At 41.6% G+C, this 26,643-nt stretch overlaps 1 protein-coding gene across 3 annotated transcripts; it reads left to right on the forward strand.

Annotated features, from left to right (window-relative positions):
- Window positions 1-26,335, forward strand: LOC5500095 (solute carrier family 15 member 2). Of its 3 annotated transcripts, none has more exons than XM_048727671.1 (23): window positions 1-373; window positions 4,472-4,515; window positions 4,626-4,710; window positions 5,346-5,487; window positions 6,214-6,300; window positions 7,628-7,727; window positions 8,867-8,957; window positions 9,857-9,934; window positions 11,230-11,312; window positions 11,762-11,842; window positions 12,855-12,944; window positions 13,009-13,053; window positions 15,273-15,308; window positions 18,496-18,584; window positions 18,906-19,113; window positions 19,853-20,014; window positions 20,837-20,889; window positions 21,076-21,213; window positions 22,868-22,925; window positions 23,591-23,674; window positions 24,182-24,313; window positions 25,519-25,626; window positions 26,090-26,335. In XM_048727671.1, the coding sequence occupies exons 1-23, from the start codon at window positions 232-234 to the stop codon at window positions 26,282-26,284; spliced, it is 2,331 nt and encodes a 776-aa protein (XP_048583628.1). In that variant the 5' UTR covers window positions 1-231; the 3' UTR covers window positions 26,285-26,335. The 3 variants fall into 3 exon arrangements, with proteins under 3 accessions (XP_048583628.1, XP_048583629.1, XP_048583630.1); XM_048727672.1 differs by lacking the exon at window positions 1-373 and adding an exon at window positions 2,005-2,167; XM_048727673.1 differs by lacking the exon at window positions 1-373 and adding an exon at window positions 2,463-2,580.
- Window positions 26,336-26,643: the final 308 nt, after the last annotated feature.

A 26,643-nucleotide genomic window follows, 5' to 3' on the forward strand; every position in this document is an offset into this window, starting at 1 on the left:
AATTCACCTAAGGCTCAAAGTCTCCAAACCTAGCAGTAACTGAGCAAGTCGCAATCTATTTTATTCAGCTTGCCAGAAAAAAGGCGATTGCAAACAAACAGTCTTCCCAAATCCAAATATGCCTGTAAACTGCCCAATAAACACTGGCCACTAGAGACAAAGGGACCAGCTATTTACACAAGCTAACGACATTGGACTTGGCTGCGGGATTAGTTGTACTGAATACGAGCAATGGGTGAATCAAAGAAGCGTAGCTCGATCGAGGATACAGGGGGCGCTAATTACGAATCCGTCCCTTTGAATAACTCGGAAGACATCAGTGGTTCTGCAACCTGCCTACCAGCCTGCCGTGATCCAAGAAGTCTTAAAAAAGGTAAGAATTATACCAGCAGCCATTGATTGCAAGCTGTTAACTGCAAAATAATAGGCCTCCATACTCCTCTAAACATTTTAGATCTGTTAGTGTGGTCTATGCTGCGATATTTAGTTGCATAATTGCATGATTATGATTGACTGTCCCCGTTTTCTATTTCGCCTGTTTTTTTGGGGGGGCCATTGGGTGATACACACTAAAGTCGCCACTGATATTTCGATGATTTTTGATTGTAATCATTTGTGTCATTTTTGAACGAAACGCGCCTCTAACACCCTACTATTGGGGATATACTTTATTGGGAACGATAAAATGGAAAAGGCTGTTGAGGAGATGAGCTAAAGTTAACTGGAAGAAAGCTCTCCTAGCAGCGTTGTTAGAGGGTTTCAGATCAATCAAAGAAATATGAACTATAAAACTATGAAAATGATATGATATGACTATTTCATAGAATTAAACCACTTTTAGGTTTCTTTCTTTCGAATCCTGAAATATACACCTATTTCAAAGTGGTTAGAGAAATGCAGAAGCCCGCTCGTAAGACCTAACAGGATTGGCTGTGTTACTTCATTGTTCTATTGTATTTCCTCTATATTGTTTTGTTTCCCATTGTTTTGTGTGTGGTGCATCAATCCATGTGGCCCTTGACGGAAAAACATGACTTGACGTTTACAATAAGCCCATTTCACATCAAATAAGGCGGAAGATTCCCCTAAGTATTTAGTGAGTAATATCAAACAAAATATCAAATGCGACTTTTTTTAATTGATGCGACTTTTTGTAGTGTCATTGAAATTTGAGGTTTTCGTCCCTGAGCTTAATTATAGCGCAAGGATGATCAAGGAAAAATTTATCTTAAAAAGCCAAAATCTGGGTATGTGTATTTCGGCTTCACGATATTTGTGTTTTAAAATGGGAAAATTTGTATCTTCGTTCTACATCTCTTCGAAGTGCGCATGTTCAGGGTTTTTCTGTCATGTCATATTTGGCGAACACTCCCGGTGTGACCTTATAGGCATAACACAAACTAACGCAATCGCGACTCGCGATTGATTGAATCACGGGCTTTAGGGTGGTTTAGGGTTGGCGTTATGTATTTTTTTATTTTTTTTATTTATTTATTTATTATTATTATTATTATTATTTTTTTTTTTTTTTTTTTGACGTGATCTGGTGATTGAGACAGGTTAGGGGAGCGGGGTTGGCTTCTTGGAGCTCTAGTCAATGAGTGGCAATTCCCACTTTTGTGGGCCAAAAGGCGGTGGTCATGTAATACCCAGGGAGGGCTAAGCTTTATTGCAAGAGACAAAACAACATAATCGCTATTGAACCATAAGCACGACTAAGCTTTTGTATCGTCTGTGATAAAGCAACCAATTTTCTCGAGTTAATACAGGTCTGGGTACCGGACACTTCTTCTGATACTTGATTGTAGACTAAATTTTGTAACTCGAACTCTCGGTAACCCAAATGAACCTCCATACACTTGAGCCCAAAAAGTAGTCCCCGTGGAATACCACACGTGCAGCAGCGAAACCTTCCCCCCGCTACGGCTCCTCTAGCCGGGTAACTTTCTGTATCTTGTATCAATCATTGTCTACGGAATGTGTGTGTGTACACCGGAAACCGCGTATCGGTTTACACTGACAACAACTCAAATCACTCGGAAGGCAAGGTCGAGCCTTCTGATTGCTTTACGCTGAAAGAAGCCCTTATTTCCACAAATCGTCGGTTCTGCTGCTTCCAGTATGTCCCGTGAACGGACTGAAAGCAACATCAAATACGAACCCGCAAGTAAGAAATTGTCCAGTTTACGGATTGATTACATTAGTTGTTATGTTTTCACAGAAATAACGCTAAATATTTAACCCATGCGGATTGTTTTGCGACTTAGGACTTTATTGTACTAATTATTCCGTTTTTTCATACGAATGTATAAAAGAAAGTCCAATAGTTTTTTGGTAAAGATTTTTAAGCAGGTAAAGTATCTTTTGCGCCCAAACGTTTAAACATTCCCTTGCAAACTCGGCAGGATGTCGATTAGATTTCTAGCGAACACCGCTTGGGGTTTTGGTGTAAAGGGTGGTTTTGTAGAAGCGCCCTTGTTGGAGGTAGTTTCTTTGAGGGGCGTTACGACTGTTCAAACTCACAACTCCCCTACAAAGTTCAAGACATGAATCAAGACGCTAAACATGAGAACATTTCAGGTATAGCTGATATTTTAAATCCCCATTCATCCTCTTACGATATAGCTGCGTAGGAAAGCGACCAGTCGTGAATGTTTTGAAGAACTGCTGAAACATCTCCGTAGTGGATTAAGCAGTAGGGGGAAAATCTAGTTGCATGCTTGGAGATTTTCGACTTCCTTTCTCATATATTACCTTCGATTCTCGCTTTTTCAATGCGATTTAAGGCATCATGCATTGATGCAGCGATATTTGTTTACACAAGCGACGATATGAGCATGATATCTTTGACTGGCGTAAACGAAGCACATGGCCTGAAAGACAATACGGCAATCAAATGACCTCCGAAAAAGAGTCCGAATCAAGTAAAAAACTGAAACTACGTTTCATCTGTTGCAGTGATATTTTGCCTGAGTTTAGTTCTACAAACTTGCATGTTTTTGAGTGGTTTTCAATTAAGATGCATGCATGAAATATCGTTGAGTAATTTAATTTAATTAAAAATTTAATTTACCTATATCTAACTATTTCTATTTAGGGGGGACTATTTCTATTATCTTACGGGTTAAGAGTTTTGTTTGATAAATATTTATTAATTTTATCGATGTTTTTCCAAGTTAAAAAATGATGCATAAAACTCCTTGATTCAAAACCTCGTCAAAACTATCATGAAAGAAAAATATTAACTTAAGCTTATATAAGTAAATAATTATGATAAGCCTATTGTATTTGTTATTTTTTTCGGTAGCGACTAGTTCTTGCGTTCTCTTCTATAATCGGTTTAACATATTATCTTTCGCTGTAAAAGGAGCTAAATCTGATTAAAAACATCCATATACGGAAACGTAATACTGCCAGGGCCGTAGCCAGCATGAGGAAAGTGAGGCACTCTCTTCGGTAAAACTCTAATGTTTTGTGTTCCACAATTGAAAAGTTTATGAGATAAAACACATGCTTTTGTTGGATTTATTATCCAGTAGCTATCTTTGCTTCGTTAAAATTTTGATTCTGGCTACAGGCCTGACTGCATGCAAAGTAGTCTACATGACTTTAGCGGTTTTTCATACAGTTTTGTAAGGATACACTCTTTTTTATAAAAACGTCTAATTTTAATAGTTGAGGCTGGGCCGTTCCTATTTTTGGGACATTTTAAGGCTGAAAATATTCTTAACGATGTTCTTAAGTTTTAGTGTATATAAGAATATAATACCCAATGAATTATTAGGAAGAGAATTACACTAATGATCAATACAATAATAAGGTTGTTACTATGAGCACAATTTGATTCTGCATTGTAAAACGCATCAGGACTGAAAACGAAAAAAAAACATTCTACTATCTGATGAGCCTCAGCATGTTCTTAGCATGTTCTTAAAATTTGGTGAAATCTCAGGCTGGACGTTCTTATAAAGAAGGTTCTTATAAAAAAAGAGAGTTTACTGAAACGCTTAAAATATCACCCCTCTCTCCGAGGATTCGGGATAACTATTGTGTAAAAAATCATGCAGCCCAGACAGGAATAAAAAAAACACAACGATTCCCCATGAGTGTTCACTCACAAATCAAATATCGTTCAAGAAAAAAGTTTACTAGGTTTAAGGGTGCGCAGGAGAACATGTTCTCCTGGGGTGCGTGATTGATTTAGAGTAGAATAAGTCGCATTTTGGCTTTGGGGGGGGGGGGGGGGGGTGTTAATAACTGGTGATTATGTTCGCCAAAGATCAGATCGATCGCACGTTTTGAAGGGGCTACTAAGTGGGTTTCGATTTGAAGGAATTTTTAAAAACAATAAACCGCAAGAGGCCGCGAGCTACCTCTAAAATCGGTTTTCTAGGGTTAATCCTTCTAGTTTTCAGCCGTCACTTGATGTTCGAATTCTATCGGTATTGATGTTTGAATTCTTTGTTGTCAGGTGAAGAGGATGCGGCTAGGGGCAGTGTCTGCGAAAGAACTAAGGTCAGCGTTCTCTCTCGGAATGGGAAGTGTTGGGCTAAGTTGTGTTCTGATCAAAATATCGTACGCGCATATGCTTTGTGTTAACCGTTTTCTCGACTTCTTTCTTCCAGGGCTGGTTCACTCAGTTCCCTAAAGCAACATGGCCTATTTTGGTGGCTGAGTTCGGAGAGCGTTTCTCATACTATGGAATCAAAAGTATGCTAGAATCTCAAAGCCCCCTACCAACGCCCCTCCCGCCCAACCTCACCCCCCACCACCCCAATTCTGTAGAGTATCTTTCCCCGATGTAAAGGAAGCGTAAAGGAATGCTCCATTCTTAGCGTGCGTATACCCATTTCTGGGTGCACGCGGATAGTTTAGAGAGCACCATGTAAACGATATGAATGATCATAAAAAAAGCATACTTGTGGAGGACATTACATATGTACAGAACCACCCTTACATTCACGACATTTTTTTTTCAATTTAAAAAAATAGCAAAAAAATTGTCGTTTTCGTCAAACGCCGTAACTTCCATATAAGAAAACTAATAAATTCCTTATTTTATGGCGGTCGTGCCGCTAGCGGGGGCATCGTAAATGTTGTGACTTGTAATCTGTGTAATCAGAAGAAAACAAACCGTGTTTATGACAATATTTAGTCTTTGGAAAGAAAGTTTTTCGCCACCAGATCCCCAAAACGACCACGTGATCTTTATATGTATTGATTGCATTTCTTCGAATTGATTGCTCGATACTGTAATAAACTGCCAAAATGCCCTGAGCCTTTTTGTCTCCATCTATGCCTCATCTGGCATGTGTTTCTAGCGTTCTCTGGCTTTGTGTTTGTAGCTGTCCTGGTGCTGTACCTGACCAAGGACCTGATGTTCAACAAGGACAAGGGGAAAGCGATCTACCACGCCTTCAGCATGGTCAGTTACTTCACTGGCGTTATTGGCGCCATGATGGCCGACAGCTTCCTCGGCAAATACAAGTGAGTATTAAATAGATGCTCTAGCTATCTAGAGTTTAAGCCTTTTTGCTTGAGATAAGTATCTACCAAAGAATTATAAGAGCTTACAATTATGTGATCCTCACCCCCTCCCCCCTTGGCCACCCAAAAAGTGGGTCATTTCTTATTAAAGGATCGTCGAATATTATCATTTCTCCTCATGATAGCTATGACTGAGCACAAGCAAATCCTTGATACGCGCTTGTCCCTTTCACAAGATTTGAGGCTTTCGAGTGGTATTTGGCTGATTTACTGCGGGTAAACAGCCCTTTAAAAGCCTGAATGGCGCCGGAAATTTGGACTTGGGGATTTCAATAATGGATCTTGTGTGATGCACATTGGATTTTTGCGTCTATGTAACTCAATTTCTATTTTACAAATTTTATTCGAGGATCTTTTAACAAGGTGACCGTTATAGTAGATCATCAACTTTGTTTTATCAAAATTCTGTTATAGTTTTGGTTTGGGGGCTCCCCCCAAAAAACTACTGTAGTCAATAGAAGCGCCGTGTCCACTTAGATGTAAAGTTCCCTGGTTCACTCGCCCTGTCTTGAGTCTTCAGCATTGTTTTTGTATGATACTCATCTAGAAAAGAAATAGGCGGCGTGTGTGTGCGAGGGGGGGGGGGGGGGGGGGGGGTGCCATACCCCGCGCTCTAACTATCACTACACTAGAATGTTCTCACTTTCATAATGCGCTTGTCGACAGGACTATCGCCTACACTCTCTTCGTTTACTGCCTTTCGGAGATTCTGCTAACCGCAACGAGCGCAGACGACATCGGCCAGAGATCATCGTAAGTGTGTTTAAGGTGCTATTCTGATCATTGTTATCGTCTCTGGTTAGTTATTCTTGCTCTTAACATCAGTCCTCTAATTTGCACATTATGTTTTTAAAAGATATATAGAGGACACTTGTGGATCTATTAAGATTGGTTCTCACTAGGAAGCAAGCGCAAACGAAAGCGCAACACAAGTGAGAATCGGTCAAACACAAGCGTAAGCGCAAGAAAATCAAGCAGTTGCATTGTCTTGCGCTCCCTCTTGCGCTTGAGTTCCAGTGAGAATCGAAAAATGACGTGCGCTGCGCCTGCCAAGCCCGGCGCACACGATGAGCAAAACTTCACTCGTGCAATTTGCTCACTGCCTCACGAGGCCAAAAACTCACAGTTCAAGTATGTGAGAATTTTGCCTCAGTTGCTCGCGATACGTGATTTCGTTCGATCGACGTCCGCACACAGTGAGTTTTTGGCCTCGCAAGGCAGTGAGCAAATTGCACGAATGAAGTTTTGCTCACCGTGTGCGCCGGGTTTTACGTCCAAGTTAGAACCAACCTTTAGAATGTGTCGTGACAAGTTTATAAACTGAATATGACAAACGATATACCGTTTTGAAGCAAAATGAATGTATAATACGACAAATTATATACCTATAATGATTATTCAATACTGTAGTGATTGTAATTGCGCGTAGAGAATCACAAAACAAGTTGATGTTTACTTTGCGATCTCCAGTACCATGGCGTAGTCAAATGGAGCAAACTCGACCAATAAATATCAATCAGCACATGACTCGCACCAAAACCGTGTCTGTGGATTTTAATTGGTTGTTTTGTTCAAAAGAAAATGGATTTAAAGTACTATGACTTTTCAATTCCTTATCTTGGCGTTATGTGACGCTTTATACCATAGCAAAAAAAATCCACAAACGCCAACACGGATTCCATTTTAAGTTATTGTGATGCTTTGAACTTTAACTCCAAAATTAAATATTCCTGGACTGTGTTCTAACAGGATAAAGAGGATTAGTCTCGCTTCTGTGGCCGTTTCTTTTGCCCTAAAAATGTTTATTTTGATTCATTTCAATACTTTTGACAAAATTATTTTAGGAAATGACGATTCATCCTTCCCTCGTGCAAATTCCAGTTAGAAAATCTGCGAAGCACATTTTACTAGGCGTCTTCTCTATCTTAATGTTGTTGTTATATCTACCCGGTGATTGGTGCGTTTTTTGTTGTTAGAATCGTCACTCTGATTGGTCTGTTTTTGTTAAGTATCGGTCCTCTGATTGGTCTGCTTTTGTTTTTAGAATCGTCACTCTGATTTGGTCTGTTTTTGTTATTAGTATCGGTCCTCTGATTGGTCTTTTCCTGATGGCTATTGCATGTGGTAACATCAAGCCCTGTCTGGCTGCGTTTGGCGGAGATCAGTTCAAAGTAGAGCAGGTCAGTGTTGCAATTTGCACTAAAACGCAGCCATACGCCCATGCGCGCCAGTGCAAAATCTGGATCAAAAGAATTGAATATTTTTTTTAATGAGTAGGGAGAATCGCGACAAAATATAAAAACATGCCGAGAAGAAAAGGATTTTGTTTTATCTTTCTGTAAAACCTATTTTATCAGTGAGTAACTGATAGTAGTAGTAGTAAGTAATGGACATGTTACTGACTCAGCGTGTGGTAGCTATAGGAACCAGTCTAGCCAAGGAAATAAGCGGCTGAATAATAAGGCTTAAAATAAGCGGCTTAAAGGCCTAAAGCCCCGTGCAAACTGCGCCAGCACCTGCCAGCATTGCTGGCGAATTTTCGTTTGACTGACTTTAGGACAAAGGGAATGTTAAAATGGGAAATGGGAAATGGACTTTCTGGCATTTCCTTTGTCTTGTGGTCAGTCGAGCAAGAATTCGCAAGCAATGCTGGCAGATGCGGGCGCAGTTTGCACGGGGCTTTAAAGCGCGATGTGGGAGGGGCGATTGCCTTTTATAATTTGCATAGTTGCCGATATTTATTGAAGCGTAGTAGCTCTTTCAGATATTTATTATATAATGCTGCATTCACACCAAAACCATGTTTAGTTAAACAAGGTTTTTCTTTGCCTGATAACTTGCCAAGTTTCTTATTGTGTTGAATTCTTACTAGCTAAATGATCGCTTAGTAACATGTACAGCACAGTCTATTCAGTTTTGTTGGTTCTGTCCACTCTTGGGAGATTGAGATTTAAATCTACTTTAAGTGCTGGTGTGAATGCGGTATAAGACTTGCATGATAGCTTTATTTTATGCCCAGGAATGTGGAAGTTTGGTGCCGACCAACGTTTCGCTGAATGTTATTTAAGGAAAATAGAATCAAAGAGCATTAATATAAAATTTACACGGATTTACACACTTTTCTGCAATTCATAAACTAAAAGAATAAAATAACAAACGCGTAATTGAAATAGGCGGATGGGCGTGCACACCTTCGCTTCAGTGCGACTAAAAGAAGTCTTTTCAACGCTATAGCACATGCCTATTACAAAATACTGAGAATGCTTAAATAACGCAAATTTGATATTATATTGGTTTGAGCTGATTTTATTATGCGTAGAGTCATCTTCTTGAGCTGTTCTTCGCCATGTTTTACGCGTCCGTCAACGTTGGCGCTGTGCTCTGCATGTACTTTATCCCCATCGTGAGGAGTAAGTCATAAACTATGCTGCTTTATTTCCATCGTGAGGAGTAAGTCATAAACTGTGTTACTTTATCCCCATCGTCAGGAGTAAGTCATTAACTGTGTTACGTTATTCCCATCGCAAGGAGTAAGTCATAAACTATGTTACTTTATTTCCATCGTGAGGAGTAAGTCATAAACTGTGTTACTTTATCCCCATCGTCAGGAGTAAGTCATTTACTGTGTTGCGTTATTCCCATCGTAAGGAGTAAGTCATAAACGTGTTGCTCTATCCCCATCGTGAGGAGTAAGTCATAAATCGGGGTTGCTTTATCCCCATCGTCAGGAGTAGGTCATAAACTGTGTTACGTTATTCCCATCGTAAGGAGTAAGTCACAAACGTGTTGCTTTATCCCCATCGTCAGGAGTATGTCATAAACTGTGTTACGTTATTCCCATCGTGAGGATTAAGCCATAAACTGTGTTGCTTATTATGCCCATCGTCAGGAGTAACTCATAAACTATGTTACTTTATCCCCATCGTCAGGAGTAAGTCATTAACTGTGTTGCTTTATCCCAATCGTCAGGAGTTAAGTCATAAACTATGTTACCTTATCCCCTATCGTCAGGAGTAAGTCATAAACTGTGTTACGTTATTCCCATCGTAAGGAGAAAGTCAAAAACTGTGTTACTTTATCCCCATCGTTAGAAGTTATTCATAAACTGTTACTCTATTCCCATCGTCGGAAGTGAGTAATAAATTGTGTTACTTTATTCTAACCGTCAATCAATAAACTGTAAAGTCTTAGTGCTACAGTAAACGCGTCACATTTATTCATATTTTTTTTTCAGTATATTTTATTTCTTGCCTCAATGATTGGTCCCCGTCACTTTTTCTCATTCGCCCTTTGTTGCTGTCGTTTTTAGCGGACGTGCAGTGCTACGGCAGGGATTGCTATCCAGCGGTCTTTGGCATCAACACGGTCATGATCATTGTCTCCTTCCGTGAGTACTTATGCATCAGCGCAGGGGCGGATCTAGCTATTCGCTTAAGGGGGGGGGGGGGGTTGGTCAGTGACAAAGGGGGAGGATGTAATAGTGTGGCTGATACTTTTTCAAACTCACATACATCTGTTATGTCAAGAGGGGGAATTATTTTTTGTTATATATGACTTTCTGGTAGCCCAAAGTGAGGGTTTAAACCCTCCCCCTTGATCCGCTACTGCAGCGGCACTAACAACAAAAATAATAACAACTACTCAAGGGCATATAGCAACGACAAAAATACCATCACAATAAACAAAACACGACAACAACAATTTGCTCTTAGCGGCACGGCACTAAAAACAAGAAAAATAACAACCACATTAAGCGTTTACAACACGATGACGATGCCATGACGATGACAACAACAACACGACGACAACAACAAAGCGAAGACGACGACAACACGACGATGACAACAACAACACAACGACAACGCAAAGACGACGACAACTCGAAGATGACAACAACAACACAACGACAACGCAAAGACGACGACAACTCGAAGATGACAATAACAACACGGCGACGACAACAAAGCAAAGACGACGACAACACGACGATGACAACAACAACACAACGACAACAACAACGCGAAGACGACGACAACTCGAAGATGACAATAACAACACGACGACGACAACAACAACTACATGACGGCGGAGACGACAAGAACACGGAGACGACGACAAATCGAAGATGACAACATCAACACGACGACTACAACAAAATAAAGACGACAACAATAACATAGCATCAGCAGCACTAACAACAAGAATAATAACAACAGCGCATACATCAACGACAACAATACCATCACAATTAACAACAACACGATAACAACAACAACACGAAGACGACAACAACAACACAACGACAGCAACAACTACACGACGACGAAAACAACCACAACACGACGATAACAACAGCAACACGACGACAACAACAACACGACGACAACGCGACGACAACAACAACACAAGCAATAGCGACGATAACAACAGCATCGACAATAACCATAACCTTTACAACAAGTAAATAGAGCCAGAAGCCGGATCAACCAAAAGTTAGCTAAACAAAAAAGAGTACATCAGCAAAATAATTCACTAGTTATTGTAAAATAAAATCAACACCATAACCTTTACAACAAGTAAGCTAAAATAGAGCCAGACGCCGGATCAATCAAAAGTTAGCTAAACAAAAAAGAGTACACCAGAAAAACAATTCTTCTTTAAGATTCTATTCTACTATTTTAGTTGCATTTATCGGCGGCAAGAAGCTTTATACGATTAAGAAACCCGCGGGAAACGTATTGATCCAAGTGTTCAAGGTCATCGGGGTAAGTAGAGTTAGAAGTTGCTTATGATCGCACAGTGAGTGGAAAAATCATACAGAAGGAAAGGGTTGTTAACAAGAATTCTGTATTCGTATGTGTTTACCTTCGCGTGCTGTATTTAGATGTGTCCAGCTTTGCATACCGTATTTTCGCATATTGCATTTAGATGTGTTCAGCCTCGCATATTGTTTAACGATCGATTAGCTTCGCATATTGTATTAAGATGTGTTTAGCTTTGCATATTGTATTTAGATGTTAGCTTCGCAAATTCTATTCAGATGTGTTCAGCTTCGCATACTGTATTTAGATGCGTTAAGTTTCGCATATTGTATTCAGATGTGTTCAGCTTCGCATATGATATCTAGATGTGTTCAGCCTCGCATACTGTATTTAGATGACGACCCCTTTAATTTCGCACTTTATCTTACTCATTTTTGTTTATCTCAACATAGCATGCTCTTGGTAACAAAATCAGCAAAACTGGACCCCAGAATGTAACACACTGGCTGGACAATGCTCTGGATAAGTACAGCGTTAGTGTTTATTTTTTTATTTATATATATGATTCCCATTAGTTTAGTAAGCTTGACTGTTCAAAACTAGGATTTGATCTTGAAGTTTAGTTGTTTTCCTGCTTGTACAAGATATGATGGCTCTGTGGTTGTTTGGGTGTTTGGAACTAGAAAACATGAATGCTAAGTTATGTTTTTTTAATGATAGTGATGGTGGTGGTGATAACAAAGATGGGGTTGGTGGTGATGAAGAATTTTGATAGTGTTTATGATGAAGATAATGGTGGTGGGTGATGATAATAATGATGATGAAGATGTTGGTGCTGCTGCTGGTGCTGGGTGATTATAATATTGATGATGATGATGATGATGATGATGATGATGATGATGATGATGATGATGATGATGATGATGATGATGATGATGATGATGATGATGATGATGATGATGATGATGATGATGATGATGATGATGATGATGATGATGATGATGATGATGGTGGTGGTGGTGGTGGTGGTGGTGGTGGTGGTGGTGGTGGTGGTGCTGGTGGTGCTGGTGGTTGTGGTGGTGGTGATGATGATGATAATGATGTTATGACAATGGTGATGGGTGATGATAATGATGATGATTATGGTGATGATGATGATGATGGTGATGGTGATGGTGATGGTGATGGTGATGGTGATGGTGATGGTGATGGTGATGATGATGATGGTGGTGCTGGTGGTGGTGATGGTGATGGTGATGGTGATGGTGATGGTGATGGTGATGGTGATGGTGATGGTGATGGTGATGGTGATGATGATGGTGATGGTGATGGTGATGGTGAAGGTGATGGTGATGGTGATGGTGATGGTGATGGTGATGCTGATGATGATGGTTATGGTGGTGTTGGTGATGGTGGGAGTGGTGGTGGTGAGTGATGATAATGGTGATGATGATGATAATAATGACGATGATGGTGGTAATAATAATGATGATGATAATGCTTACATTGACGATGATTGCGGTTATAATAATTCCTTATTTTTAGGAACGTGAAGTCAAAGATGTTAGAATGCTGCTGCGCGTGCTCACCATGTATATACCGCTGCCTGTGTTCTGGGCCCTGTTTCATCAACAGGTACTTGACCTCATCGGTGCACGGCTTGTTTCTATTCTTATCAACTGATTATTTTTTTATATAGGGATCGAGCTGGACTTTGCAGGCCGAGCAAATGGATGGTGACTTGGTATGTCGTTTGTTTTATTCAACAACTGTTTGCTATGTATCGGCTTGTTCCCTTAGAGCCTAAGTTAGCGAAGACTCTATTTATCCAAGTTCAATTATTTATGGGTGTCGGATAGTTGTATTTATTTGATAAGCATACAGTAGTTTGCTTGAAGAAGAGTGTCTCGAACTTAACCCTATTCAGACTGGGGGGGCTCTTTAACCTCCCCCCCCCCCCCTCCGAAAAAAATTGGTATAACTGCTGAACCATAGCAGCTAAGAGGCTAAAACTTGGTGACTTTTCCTAAAATCTATCTGCAGACGTTTTGATGCCATTGTCATGTCGAGAAGACGCTCCATCTTACCATCAAAAATCATAAGAATCCAGAATTGGCGGATCCAAGATTGCGGAAATTCTTGCAAAAAATATGATTATAAACGGTTTTATGGCCTTTTTGAATTGTAAAGCCGTTAAAAGGTTGATTTTGACATATCTAAATGATGCAAAATGATTTCTACCCGTTATCTTATAATTTAGGCAATATTTGAAAGAATAGTTAGACATCGTATTTATGACGTCATTGTGACGTCATAATAGATTCGACCACACCCAAAAAAGAGCCTGACGATTCTTTGCATGTTGATGCTGCTCATTGTCTGTAAGTTTGATGGTCATAGCCTAAGCGGTTCATGAAATATGGAGGGGGGGCCTTTTAGCCTGCAGACAGCTCAAAAAAGCCCAATCTGAATAGGGATAAACCAAAGAGAAGCTAGGGGGACTTAGAATGCACAAAGCCTCAAATAAGCAATTCAAATAGGATTTCAATGATTAGAAGTTCGCTTTAGACTCGGGGAGAGAATATGTATACAAGGGTGGCGGAACGGTCCCATAAGTGGGGGGGGGGGAATTTGGGGGAGGGGTGGTTAGTGGTTTCAGGAGGAAGGGTGGTTGGTGGTTTCAGGAGGAAGGGTGGTTGGTGGTTTCAGGAGGAAGGGTGGTTGGTGGTTTCAGGAGGAAGGGTGGTTAGTGGTTTCAGGAGGAAGGGTGGTTAGTGGTTTCAGGAGGAAGGGTGGTTAGTGGTTTCAGGAGGAAGGGTGGTTGGTGGTTTCAGGAGGAAGGGTGGTTGGTGGTTTCAGGAGGAAGGGTGGTTAGTGGTTTCATTAGGAAGGGTGGTTTGTGGTTTCAGGAGGAAGGGTGGTTAGTGGTTTCAGGAGGAAGGGTGGTTAGTGGTTTCAGGAGGAAGGGTGGTTAGTGGTTTCAGGAGGAAGGGTGGTTGGTGGTTTCAGGAGGAAGGGTGGTTGGTGGTTTCAAGAGGAAGGGTGGTTGGTGGTTTCAGGAGGAAGGGTGGTTAGTGGTTTCAGGAGGAAGGGTGGTTAGTGGTTTCAGGAGGAAGGGTGGTTAGTGGTTTCAGGAGGAAGGGTGGTTAGTGGTTTCAGGAGGAAGGGTGGTTGGTGGTTTCAGGAGGAAGGGTGGTTGGTGGTTTCAGGAGGAAGGGTGGTTAGTGGTTTCAGGAGGAAGGGTGGTTAGTGGTTTCAGGAGGAAGGGTGGTTAGTGGTTTCAGGAGGAAGGGTGGTTAGTGGTTTCAGGAGGAAGGGTGGTTAGTGGTTTCAGGAGGAAGGGTGGTTAGTGGTTTCAGGAGGAAGGGTGGTTAGTGGTTTCAGGAGGAAGGGTGGTTAGTGGTTTCAGGAGGAAGGGTGGTTAGTGGTTTCAGGAGGAAGGGTGGTTGGTGGTTTCAGGAGGAAGGGTGGTTGGTGGTTTCAGGAGGAAGGGTGGTTGGTGGTTTCAGGAGGAAGGGTGGTTAGTGGTTTCAGGAGGAAGGGTGGTTGGTGGTTTCAGGAGGAAGGGTGGTTGGTGGTTTCAGGAGGAAGGGTGGTTGGTGGTTTCAGGAGGAAGGGTGGTTGGTGGTTTCAGGAGGAAGGGTGGTTGGTGGTTTCAGGAGGAAGGGTGGTTAGTGGTTTCAGAGGGGAGGTGTGGTTTCAAATTCTTAAGCGCTTTTTATAAGGACGTGGGTCATAACCTAGGTTTTTACGCACGGGATTTTAATCAGTTCAACAAATTTGTTGTCGGTTGCATATGTACCGCTTGAAACCCGTTGGTTTAAAAGAACGTTTATAAATAACATCCGCTCAGAAATTTGGGGGCAGCACCCCCCTGCCCCTGCCCCTCCCCTTTTGCCGTCCCTGGTATAAACATATATATTTAGATGAATAGTTGGTTTAATTGAATATTTTTGTCACCAGGGATCTTTAGGAACACTACGCTCAGACCAGATGCAGGTACTTCATGCTTGAAGATGTGGTGTGAACATGTCATCTTCTACTGTACACTTGCCATCTTATACTGTACACTTGCCATCTTCTACTGTACACATGCCATCTTCTACTGTACACTTGCCATCTTCTACTGTACACTTGCCATCTTCTACTGTACACTTGCCATCTTCTACTGTACACTTGCCATCTTCTGCTGTACACATGTAATCTTTTACTGTACACGTCATCTTCTACTGAACACATGCCATCTTCTACTGTACACATGTCATCTTATACTGTACACATGTCATCTTCTACTGTACATATGCCATCTTCTACTGTACACATGTCATGTTCTACTGTACACATGTCATCTTATACTGTACACATGTCATCTTCTGCTGTACACATGTCATCTTATACTGTACACTTGTCATCTTTTACTGTACGCATGTCATCTTCTGCTGTACACATGTCATCTTCTACTGTACACATGTCATCTTATACTGTACACATGTCATCTTCTGCTGTACACTTGTCATCTTATACTGTACACTTGCCATCTTCTACTGTACACTTGCCATCTTCTACTGTACACTTGCCATCTTCTGCTGTACACATGTAATCTTTTACTGTACACGTCATCTTCTACTGTACACATGCCATCTTCTACTGTACACATGTTATCTTATACTGTACACATGTCATCTTCTACTGTACATATGCCATCTTCTACTGTACACATGTCATCTTATACTGTACACATGTCATCTTCTGCTGTACACATGTCATCTTCTACTGTACACATGTCATCTACTGAACACATGTCATCTTATACTGTACACATGTCATCTTCTGCTATACACATGTCATCTTATACTGTACACTTGTCATCTTTTACTGTACGCATGTCATCTTCTGCTGTACACATGTCATCTTCTACTGTACACATGTCATCTTATACTGTACACTTGTCATCTTCTACTGTACACATGTCGTCTTATACTGTACACATGTCATCTTCTGCTGTACACATGTCATCTTCTACTGTACACATGTCATCTTATACTGTACACATGTCATCTTCTGCTGTACACATGTCATCTTCTACTGTACACATGTCATCTACTGAACACATGTCATCTTATACTGTACACATGTCATCTTCTGCTGTACACATGTCATCTTATACTGTACACTTGTCATCTTTTACTGTACGCATGTCATCTTCTGCTGTACACATGTCATCTTCTGCTGTACACTTGTCATCTTATACTGTACACTTGCCATCTTCTACTGTACACTTGCCATCTTCTACTGTACACTTGCCATCTTCTGCTGTACACATGTAATCTTTTACTGTACACGTCATCTTCTACTGTACACATGCCATCTTCTACTGTACACATGTCATCTTATACTGTACACATGTCATCTTCTACTGTACATATGCCATCTTCTACTGTACACATGTCATCTTATACTGTACACATGTCATTTTCTGCTGTACACTTGTCATCTTCTACTGTACACATGTCATCTTCTGCTATACACATGTCATCTTATACTGTACACTTGTCATCTTTTACTGTACGCATGTCATCTTCTGCTGTACACATGTCATCTTCTACTGTACACATGTCATCTTATACTGTACACTTGTCATCTTCTACTGTACACATGTCGTCTTATACTGTACACATGTCATCTTCTGCTGTACACATGTCATCTTCTACTGTACACATGTCATCTTATACTGTACACATGTCATCTTCTGCTGTACACATGTCATCTTCTACTGTACACATGTCATCTACTGAACACATGTCATCTTATACTGTACACATGTCATCTTCTGCTGTACACATGTCATCTTATACTGTACACTTGTCATCTTTTACTGTACGCATGTCATCTTCTGCTGTACACATGTCATCTTCTGCTGTACACTTGTCATCTTATACTGTACACTTGCCATCTTCTACTGTACACTTGCCATCTTCTACTGTACACTTGCCATCTTCTGCTGTACACATGTAATCTTTTACTGTACACGTCATCTTCTACTGTACACATGCCATCTTCTACTGTACACATGTCATCTTATACTGTACACATGTCATCTTCTACTGTACATATGCCATCTTCTACTGTACACATGTCATCTTATACTGTACACATGTCATTTTCTGCTGTACACATGTCATCTTCTACTGTACACATGTCATCTACTGAACACATGTCATCTTATACTGTACACATGTCATCTTCTGCTGTACACATGTCATCTTATACTGTACATATGTCATCTTCTACTGTACACATGTCACCTTCTACTGTACACATGTCATCTTATACTGTACACATGTCATCTTCTACTGAACACATGTCATCTTCTACTGTACACATGTCGTCTTCTGCTGTACACATGTCATCTTCTACTGTACACATGTCATCTTCTACTGTACACATGTCATCCTCTACTGTACACATGTCATCTTTTACTGTACGCATGTCATCTTCTGCTGTACACATGTCATCTTCTACTGTACACATGTCATCTTATACTGTACACATGTCATCTTCTGCTGTACACTTGTCATCTTATACTGTACACTTGCTATCTTCTACTGTACACTTGTCATCTTCTACTGTACACTTGCCATCTTCTACTGTACACTTGCCATCTTCTACTGTACACTTGCCATCTTCTGCTGTACACATGTAATCTTTTACTGTACACGTCATCTTCTACTGTACACATGCCATCTTCTACTGTACACATGTTATCTTATACTGTACACATGTCATCTTCTACTGTACATATGCCATCTTCTACTGTACACATGTCATCTTATACTGTACACATGTCATCTTCTGCTGTACACATGTCATCTTCTACTGTACACATGTCATCTACTGAACACATGTCATCTTATACTGTACACATGTCATCTTCTGCTGTACACATGTCATCTTATACTGTACACTTGTCATCTTTTACTGTACGCATGTCATCTTCTGCTGTACACATGTAATCTTATACTGTACATATGTCATCTTTTACTGTACACATGTCATCTACTGTACACATGTCATCTTATACTGTATCAATGTCATCACATATCATCAACTTTTATTGTATGATAATGATCCAAGTTTTGCTTTATTTTATGACTTTCTAAGAATGTTTGTTTTTACTTGTCCCCAGGCTCTCAACCCTATCCTCGTGTTGATTCTGATTCCATTTTATGACATCATTGTCTACCCATTGTTTGAACGATGCCAGATGCCCCTCAGGTGCGCACTGTCACATAGCTCCCTCCCATCTGTTAATCTGTTTCAAGATCTATATTCAAAAAGAAGTATCATTCGCCAAACTTCTCATTTTGTACATATGCAATTTATTGGCTAATATCTTTTAGTTAGGGACAAACGATACTTTACTACAGCTTTTATGTAAAGATTTTAAACTGATAAAATTACCATAGCGAAATATTGATAAATCAATCAATCAACCAGCTTGTTAATCTGCCTGCCTTCTTGCCTTTCTCTAGACAAAAGCGCGCGCCATCTCAATCCATTCCATTTGCGGATAAGTGTGTTTCTTTATCCACACAGCTCGCTGAAGAAGATGACAGGGGGACTGCTGCTGACTGCAGTCGCGTTTATCATCTGCGCCTTTTTGCAAATCAGGATTCAAACAGTCGGAGCCGGTCCCAGTCTCCCTCCTGCTGGACACGCTAGCCTCGAGTTTATCAACGCAGCACCTTGTGACGTGTCCATCAACCCTGCCTCCTTCTTTAGAGTGGACCTTAAGTATGGCCAGGTGAGTTAGGGGGAGGGAGACAAAGAACCGTACCTTGTGTTGAGCACCTTCATAACCGTGATTAATTACTGGACATTCACCTCCATGATCGTGGTGTGGTAATCCCTGGACATTCACCTCCGCAACCGCTATGTGTTAGTTCTTGGACATCACCTCCACAACCGCTACGTGTTAGTTCCTGGACATTCACATCCACAACTGCTATGTGTTAGTTCTTGGACATTCACCTCCACAACCGCTATGTGTTAGTTCCTGGACATTCACATCCACAACTGCTATGTGTTAGTTCTTGGACATTCACCTCCATGACCGCAGTGTGTTAGTTCCTGGACTTCACCTCCATGACCGCGGTGTGGTCCTCTCTGGACTTCACCTCCATGACTGCGTCGGGTAATTCCTGGACTTCACCTCCATGACCGCCGTGTATGACCGCGTGTGCTAGTTCCTGGACATTCACCTCCATGACCGCAGTGTGTTAGTTCCTGGACATTCACATCCACAACTGCTATGTGTTAGTCCTTGGACATTCACCTCCACAACCGCTACGTGTTAGTTCCTGGACATTCACATCCACAACTGCTATGTGTTAGTTCCTGGACTTCACCTCCATGACCGCGGTGTGGTCCTTCCTGGACATTCACCTCCATGTCCCAGATATTTACCTAGATTCCTTTTTTTTCAATTGTATGGACCCGCTTTGTAACGTTATATTAATCTATTCTGCCTTTAAAACGTGCAGAGGTCGGCGGTGGTGGAGGGTCAGTCTGGTCCACGTGTGTTCGATATCGTCGCCAATGGTTGTGCCAACGTGTCCAACACCAAACTTAGCATGTACCTCAACGAATCAAAAGTCTTCAGTGGCGTGGTGGCTATTCAAAACAAGAAAATCACGCTTGTCAAGGTAAAAGGCACTAACCCCTATGATTTTCCATTATTACCACAGATGTGATTATATTTTAGGGAACATTGGTGGCGCAGCTGGTTGAGCGTTGCTCTATAGTTCCTGTGCCTCTCACCACAGGTTTCCCGGTCGCTCTGTAGTGCCCGTGCCTCTCACCACAGGTTTCCCGGTCGCTCTGTAGTGCCTGTGCTTCTCACCACAGGTTTCCCGGTCGCTCTATATTGCCCTGTGCCTCTCACCACAGGTTTCCCGGTCGCTCTGTAGTGCCCGTGCTTCTCACCAAAGGTTTCCCGGTCGCTCTTTAGTGCCTGTGCTTCTCACCACAGGTTTCCCGGTCGCTCTGTAGTTCTTGTGCCTCTCACCACAGGTTTCCTGGTCGCTCTGTAGTTCCTGTGCTTCTCACCACAGGTTTCCCGGTCGCTCTGTAGTGCCTGTGCCTCTCACCACAGGTTTCCCGGTCGCTCTGTAGTGCCTGTGCCTCTCACCACAGGGTTCCGGGTTCGATTCCCGGTTCTTGAGTTGAAACCTTTGGTTCTCGCCTTTTCTCCGAGGGTTTTTCTCCGGGTTCTTCAGTTTTCCTCCCTCCACAAAAACGTGAAATTTCGATCTCACCTTTGTTCCCAGACAAATGCCTGGTTAGCTTGAGACGCTTCTATACTTAGGCCTCCACTAGTTATATATGCATACTCGTGATTCAGCACTCTAGCTTTATAAAGGCTGATTCCCAAATTGATTAAAAATCTGTGCATTTTATCGTTTCGTAGTTGTTATGTTTTATTGATAAGGCAAGCTTATTGTATTTTTAACTTTCGTTTTTCCCAGCGCCTCGTGGATATCCCTGATGTGGATATCGAGACTGCTGTCAGCCGCGTCAGGTAAGTGTGATGGACATCCGAAGGTAAATATAGAGTCCGCTGTTAGCCGTGTTAGGTACCAAACAGGAAAAAAAGATATTAATATCTTTTGACAATCCCTCAAAGGGGAATACGCGCCTGATCTAACTTGTAACCACTATCTTTTTGTAACCAAGTTAATCCGGTGTTTCCTTTACTCCATTCCAGGTTCCTGTACGCTCCCGACGGTGAGCTTCCTAGGCTTGTGAATGTACACCTTCTTAATGTTGTGGACGTGAAGAAATCCACCACACTGATGAACGTGTCTTCGAGTGACTCTGCCTACAGAATGATACACACTGGCGAGTGAGTACTTCCGTGTCTATCCTGCCATTTTGTGTCGTGCCGTGTCGTGTTATTTCGTGTCTTATCGAGTATTGTCATATCTTGTCATGTCGTATCTTATTTCGTCGTGTCTTATCAAGTCGTGTCTTGTCGTGTCTTGTCATGTCTTGTCATGTCGTGTCTATTCGTGTCTTGTCATGTCGTTTCTTTTCGTGTCTTGTCATGTCGTTTCTTTTCATGTCAGGTTGTGTCTTTTTGTGTCTTGTCATGTCGTTTCTTTTCGTGTCTTGTCATGTCGTATCTTGTCAAGTCGTGCCTTGTCATGTGATGTCTTATCATGTCGATACTTATCAAGTCATTTCTTGCCGTGTCTTATCAAGTCATTTCTTGTCGTGTCTTATCAAGTCATGTCTTGTCGTGTCTCATCTTGTCGTTTCTTTTCGTGTCTTCTCGTGTCGTTTCTTGTCACGCCGTATCATTGTGTGTGTTTCGTGTTGTTTGATATCATGTAGTTTAATGCCGAGGCGTACCTTTTGTGCCTTGTCATGCCCTATTATCTCGTGTCTTGTCGTGTCTTATCAAGTCGTGTCTTGTCGTGTCGTGTCTTATCAAGTCGTGTCTTGTCATGTCGTGTCTTATCAAGTCGTGTCTTGTCATGTCGTGTCTTGTCATGTCGTGTCTTATCAAGTCGTGTCTTGTCGTGTCTTGTCTTATCAAGTCGTGTCTCGTCATGTCGTGTCTTGTCATGTCGTGCCTTGTCATGTCGTGTCTTATCAAGTCGTGTCTTGTCATGTCGTGTCTTACCAAGTCGTGTCTTGTCATGTCGTGTCTTATCAAGTAGTGTCTCGTCATCTCGTGTCTTATCAAGCCGTGTCTTGTCATGTCGTGTCTTATCAAGTCGTGTCTCGTCATGTCGTGTCTTGTCGTGTCGTGTCTTATCAAGTAGTGTCTTATCAAGTCGTGTCTCGTCATGTCGTGTCTTATTAAGTCGTGTATCGTCATGTCGTGTCTTGTCATGTCGTGTCTCGTCATCTCGTGTCTTATCAAGCCGTGTCTCGTCATGTCGTGTCTTATCAAGTCGTGTCTCGTCATGTCGTGTCTTATCAAGTCGTGTCTCGTCATCTCGTGTCTTATCAAGTCGTGTCTTGTCATGTCGTGTCTTACCAAGTCGTGTCTTGTCATGTCGTGTCTTATCAAGTCGTGTCTTGTCATGTCGTGTCTTATCAAGTCGTGTCTCGTCATCTCGTGTCTTATCAAGCCGTGTCTTGTCATGTCGTGTCTTATCAAGTCGTGTCTTGTCATGTCGTGTCTTGTCATGTCGTGTCTTATCAAGTCGTGTCTTGTCGTGTCGTGTCTTATCAAGTCGTGTCTCGTCATGTCGTGTCTTGTCATGTCGTGCCTTGTCATGTCGTGTCTTATCAAGTCGTGTCTTGTCATGTCGTGTCTTACCAAGTCGTGTCTTGTCATGTCGTGTCTTATCAAGTCGTGTCTTGTCATGTCGTGTCTTATCAAGTCGTGTCTTATTAAATCTTGTCTTTCCGTGAATTGTCGTGTCGTGTCTTATCAAGTTGTGTCATAGCTTTGTCATGCTTCAAAGGTTCTCTCCCTTTAAGTTGCATATTTGTTGTTCTAAACTACTGCTTTGAGCTACAAACGCTTCCTGACTCTTTTGTAGGTACAAGATCACTGAGATGACAGACGCACTTAACAGCAGTATTATCATAAGGCCGGCGGTAAGTCTAAAACCAAAAGTAAAAACGTGCGTACATTGTGGCTGCCATATAAGGCGTATACATTGGATTTCAAGGAGTGAAAATAGGCAGAGTTAAGGCTTGCACGTGTCTATTGTCTGCCAGAGTAAAAGCGATTGATTACAGGAGTGAAAATAGGCAGAGTTAAGGCTTGCACGTGTCTATTGTCTGCCAGAGTAAAAGCGATTGATTACAGGAGTGAAAATAGGCAGAGTTAAGGCTTGCACGTGTCTATTGTCTGCCAGAGTAAAAGCGATTGATTACAGGAGTGAAAATAAAACTGCAAGGCGTGCGTTTGGCTACTGTACGCGAGAGAAAAATAGGCTTGCGATGTGTACATGTAGCTACTGTATGAATAAGTAAAAATAGGCTTGCGATGTGTGCACGTGGCTACCGTGTGTAATAGTAAAAATGGCTTGCGAAGCGAGCACGTGACTACTGTATGCAGTGTGATAAAATAGGCTTGGCATACGTTTGGCTACTGTATACAATGGTGAAATAGATGGAATAGGCTTGCAAGGGTGCACCAGAGGGTGGCTAGGACCCGAAACATCCCGGGCTGCCAACCATGAATGTTACCTGTATGTCTAACAGATTTCAAAAATGGGGTATTGGTGATATTGCATAACTCTTTTTCTTCATATCAGAGTACTCCAAAGATGAAGTTTGCAAACTTCGGTGCGTTCACGGTCATGATTCATCCGGGCAAGGGGCAAGCCGGCAAAAACGAGGTTTGTATCCGGGCTTTTAATTATTGAGATTCGCATATTCCACATTATTTATACAATGTTGTTTTAAATTTCTAAACCACATTTATAAGTACGTTGCAAAGATATACAAAAATAGAGTCTTGATATAAATATATTGAAAACTATCACGCTTCTTAGCACACGCTTTAAAATGAAAATAGGTGAACAGGTGATTAAAGAAATCCTATCCAGATCCAACTGTTTTATAGCTAAACCGAGATACATTTTTAAAGCGTGTTCAACAGTTATCTTAAGAAGGATTTTACTAACTCGTTGTCATTGTTTGCCGTTCAACTTACTCGTTATTGTCTGCTGTTAAGCTTACTCTTTGTTGTTTGTAGTTCGACGTGTCGCCCCACCAGGACTCCGAGGGCACTGTCGTGTGTCTGTTAAACTTACTCGTTGTTGTTTGTAGTTCGACGTGTCGCTTCACCAGGACGCCGATGGCACTGTCGTGTCTCTGTTAAACTTACTCGTTGTTGTTTGTAGTTCGACGTGTCGCTCCACCAGGACGCCGAGGGCACGGTCGTGTCTCGTCTTCTGCAGATCCCCCAGTATGTCGTCATCACCGCGGCAGAGGTCATGTTCTCTGTCACCGGCCTAGGATTCGCCTACTCACAGGTGGGTATAGATTAATATTCGCCTACTCACAGATGGGTATAGGTTAATATTTGCCGACTCAAAGGTGGGTATAGGTTAATATTTGCCGACTCACAGGTGGGTATAGGTTAATATTCGTCTTCTCAGAGGTAGATTTAGGGTAATTTTCGCCTATTCACAGGCGGGTATAGGTTAATATTCGCCTACTTACAGGTGGGTAAAGGTTAATATTCGCCTACTCACAGGTGGGTATAGGTTAATATTCGCCTACTGACGGGTGGGTATAGGTTAGATATAGGTCAATATTCGCCTACTCACAGTTAAGGATAATATTCGCCTATTCAAAGTAGGATATAGGTTTATATTCGCCTACTCACAGGTGTGTATAGGTTAGATATAGGTTAATATTCGCTTACTCACAGGTAAAGGATGATATTTGCCTATTCAAAGGTGTACATAGGTTAATATTCGCCTACTAACGGGTGGGTATAGGTTAGATATAGGTAAATATTCGCCTACTTACAGGTAAAGGATAATATTCGCCTATTCACAGGGTATTGGTTAATATTCGCCTGCTTACAGGTGGGTATAGGTTAGATATAGGTTAATATTCGCTTACTCACAGGTAAAGGATGATATTTGCCTATTCAAAGGTGTACATAGGTTAATATTCGCCTACTAACGGGTGGGTATAGGTTAGATATAGGTAAATATTCGCCTACTTACAGGTAAAGGATAATATTCGCCTATTCACAGGGTATTGGTTAATATTCGCCTGCTTACAGGTGGGTATAGATTAATATTCGCCTACTCACAAGTGAGTATAGGTTAATATTCGCCTACTAACGTGTGGGTATAGGTTAGATATGGGTTAATATTCGCTTACTCACAGGTAAAGGATAATATTCGCCTATTCAAAGGTGGATATAGGTTAATATTCGCCTACTCACAGGTGGGTAAAGGTTAATATTCGCCTTTCGGAAATTTCTGCATGATACATTAGCTTTTTGTCGATGTAAGTTTGCCGCAAAAAGCCGGAGCGTGCGCGAGTTTGACACCCAAAAAGTCATGTGCTATCTTGGTGCACGTCACCTATTGCATTAGATATCCTGGAATAATATATTATTGGGCGAATTTGGATCCAAAGCTCTTACGTAGTAAACATTGAGATCAACAAAGATAATATGGTGTTGGTTTGCTTTTCTGACGTCATTTCCTCTCTCCAGGCCCCCAACTCGATGAAGTCTGTTCTGCAATCGTTCTGGCTGCTGACCGTAGCGTTCGGTGACCTGATCGTGGTGATCCTGTCTAGTGCTAAGCCCGTCAAGGGAGTGGTGAGTATTAGTGGTCTTTGATACGTCACGCTGTCTTATACAGCTGTCACGTCACGATTTGTCACGCTAGCAGTTTTTACACAATATAGCTGTCACGTCATGATTTGTCACGCAGACTTACTACCTCGCTTGCAATTATTACTCAATCTAACATAGCTGTCACGTCACGATTTTTCACGCAGTCACGCTTGCAATTTTTACACAATCTGCAAATAGCCGTCACGTCACGATTTGTCATGCAGACTTAGTACCTCGCTAGTAATTTTTACACAATCTTACATGGCTGTTTCATCACGATTTGTCAACCTTTATCAGTCTTTATCAGTGCTACAAAAGCTGTCACGCCATGATATGCCACAGCGACTTGACGTTTTCAAGTTCATGTTTCCAGGAAGATATTGTTTGACGTATGTCATAATGACTTATTGCGCTCTATATTTTCATTATTCGCCTCACATCACAGGAAAAGGAGATGTTCTTGTACGGTGGTCTGATGGGCGTGATATGCATCATATTTGGCATCATGTCCTACTTTTACACCTACGTGACACCAAAGGACTTTGAGGAAGATGCGGACGAGGAAGAGAAGACGCTCGGAGAGGCTAACGGGATGGTTCTTGATGAGCGGGACAACAGCGCTGAAAACACCAAGATATAAGAAACAGTTCTTATGATGTGCTTTTCAGAACATAAATGATTCTAAAAAGTTTTTCTTAGAAGGTTCTATGGGATATGTCGTTAACGTCCTCCCTCGTAGTTTTTTTATTCGGTTTGAAGTCTGCAGTCAAGGACATTTTAACCGGCTTTGTATACTTGCATTACCCGTTTTTATCGTCACCATATTTTATTAGCCTGTTTAAATCGCTACTGACGATGTCCCCTAGATGGGTCTTGCGGAGGTGGATCTTTCATAGACTGTTAGCCTGTGTTATCCGTCTCCCCTAGACTGTTTATACATGTTAGCCGTCCCCCCTAGACCTATCCCCTGTTAGCTGTCCCCCTTAGAACCAACCCCTG

This window comes from Nematostella vectensis, chromosome 5 (assembly GCF_932526225.1).
Source record: "Nematostella vectensis chromosome 5, jaNemVect1.1, whole genome shotgun sequence".
Classification (NCBI taxonomy): domain Eukaryota; kingdom Metazoa; phylum Cnidaria; class Anthozoa; order Actiniaria; family Edwardsiidae; genus Nematostella; species Nematostella vectensis.

Coding starts and splice junctions, on each gene's coding strand:
- LOC5500095 (XM_048727671.1), top strand. CDS start 232: ATGGGTGAATCAAAGAAGCGTAGCTCGATCGAGGATACAGGGGGCGCT. Junction 374..4,471: donor TCCAAGAAGTCTTAAAAAAG/GTAAGAATTATA, acceptor CTTTGTTGTCAG/GTGAAGAGGATGCGGCTAGG. Junction 7,728..8,866: donor ATCAGTTCAAAGTAGAGCAG/GTCAGTGTTGCA, acceptor TATTATGCGTAG/AGTCATCTTCTTGAGCTGTT.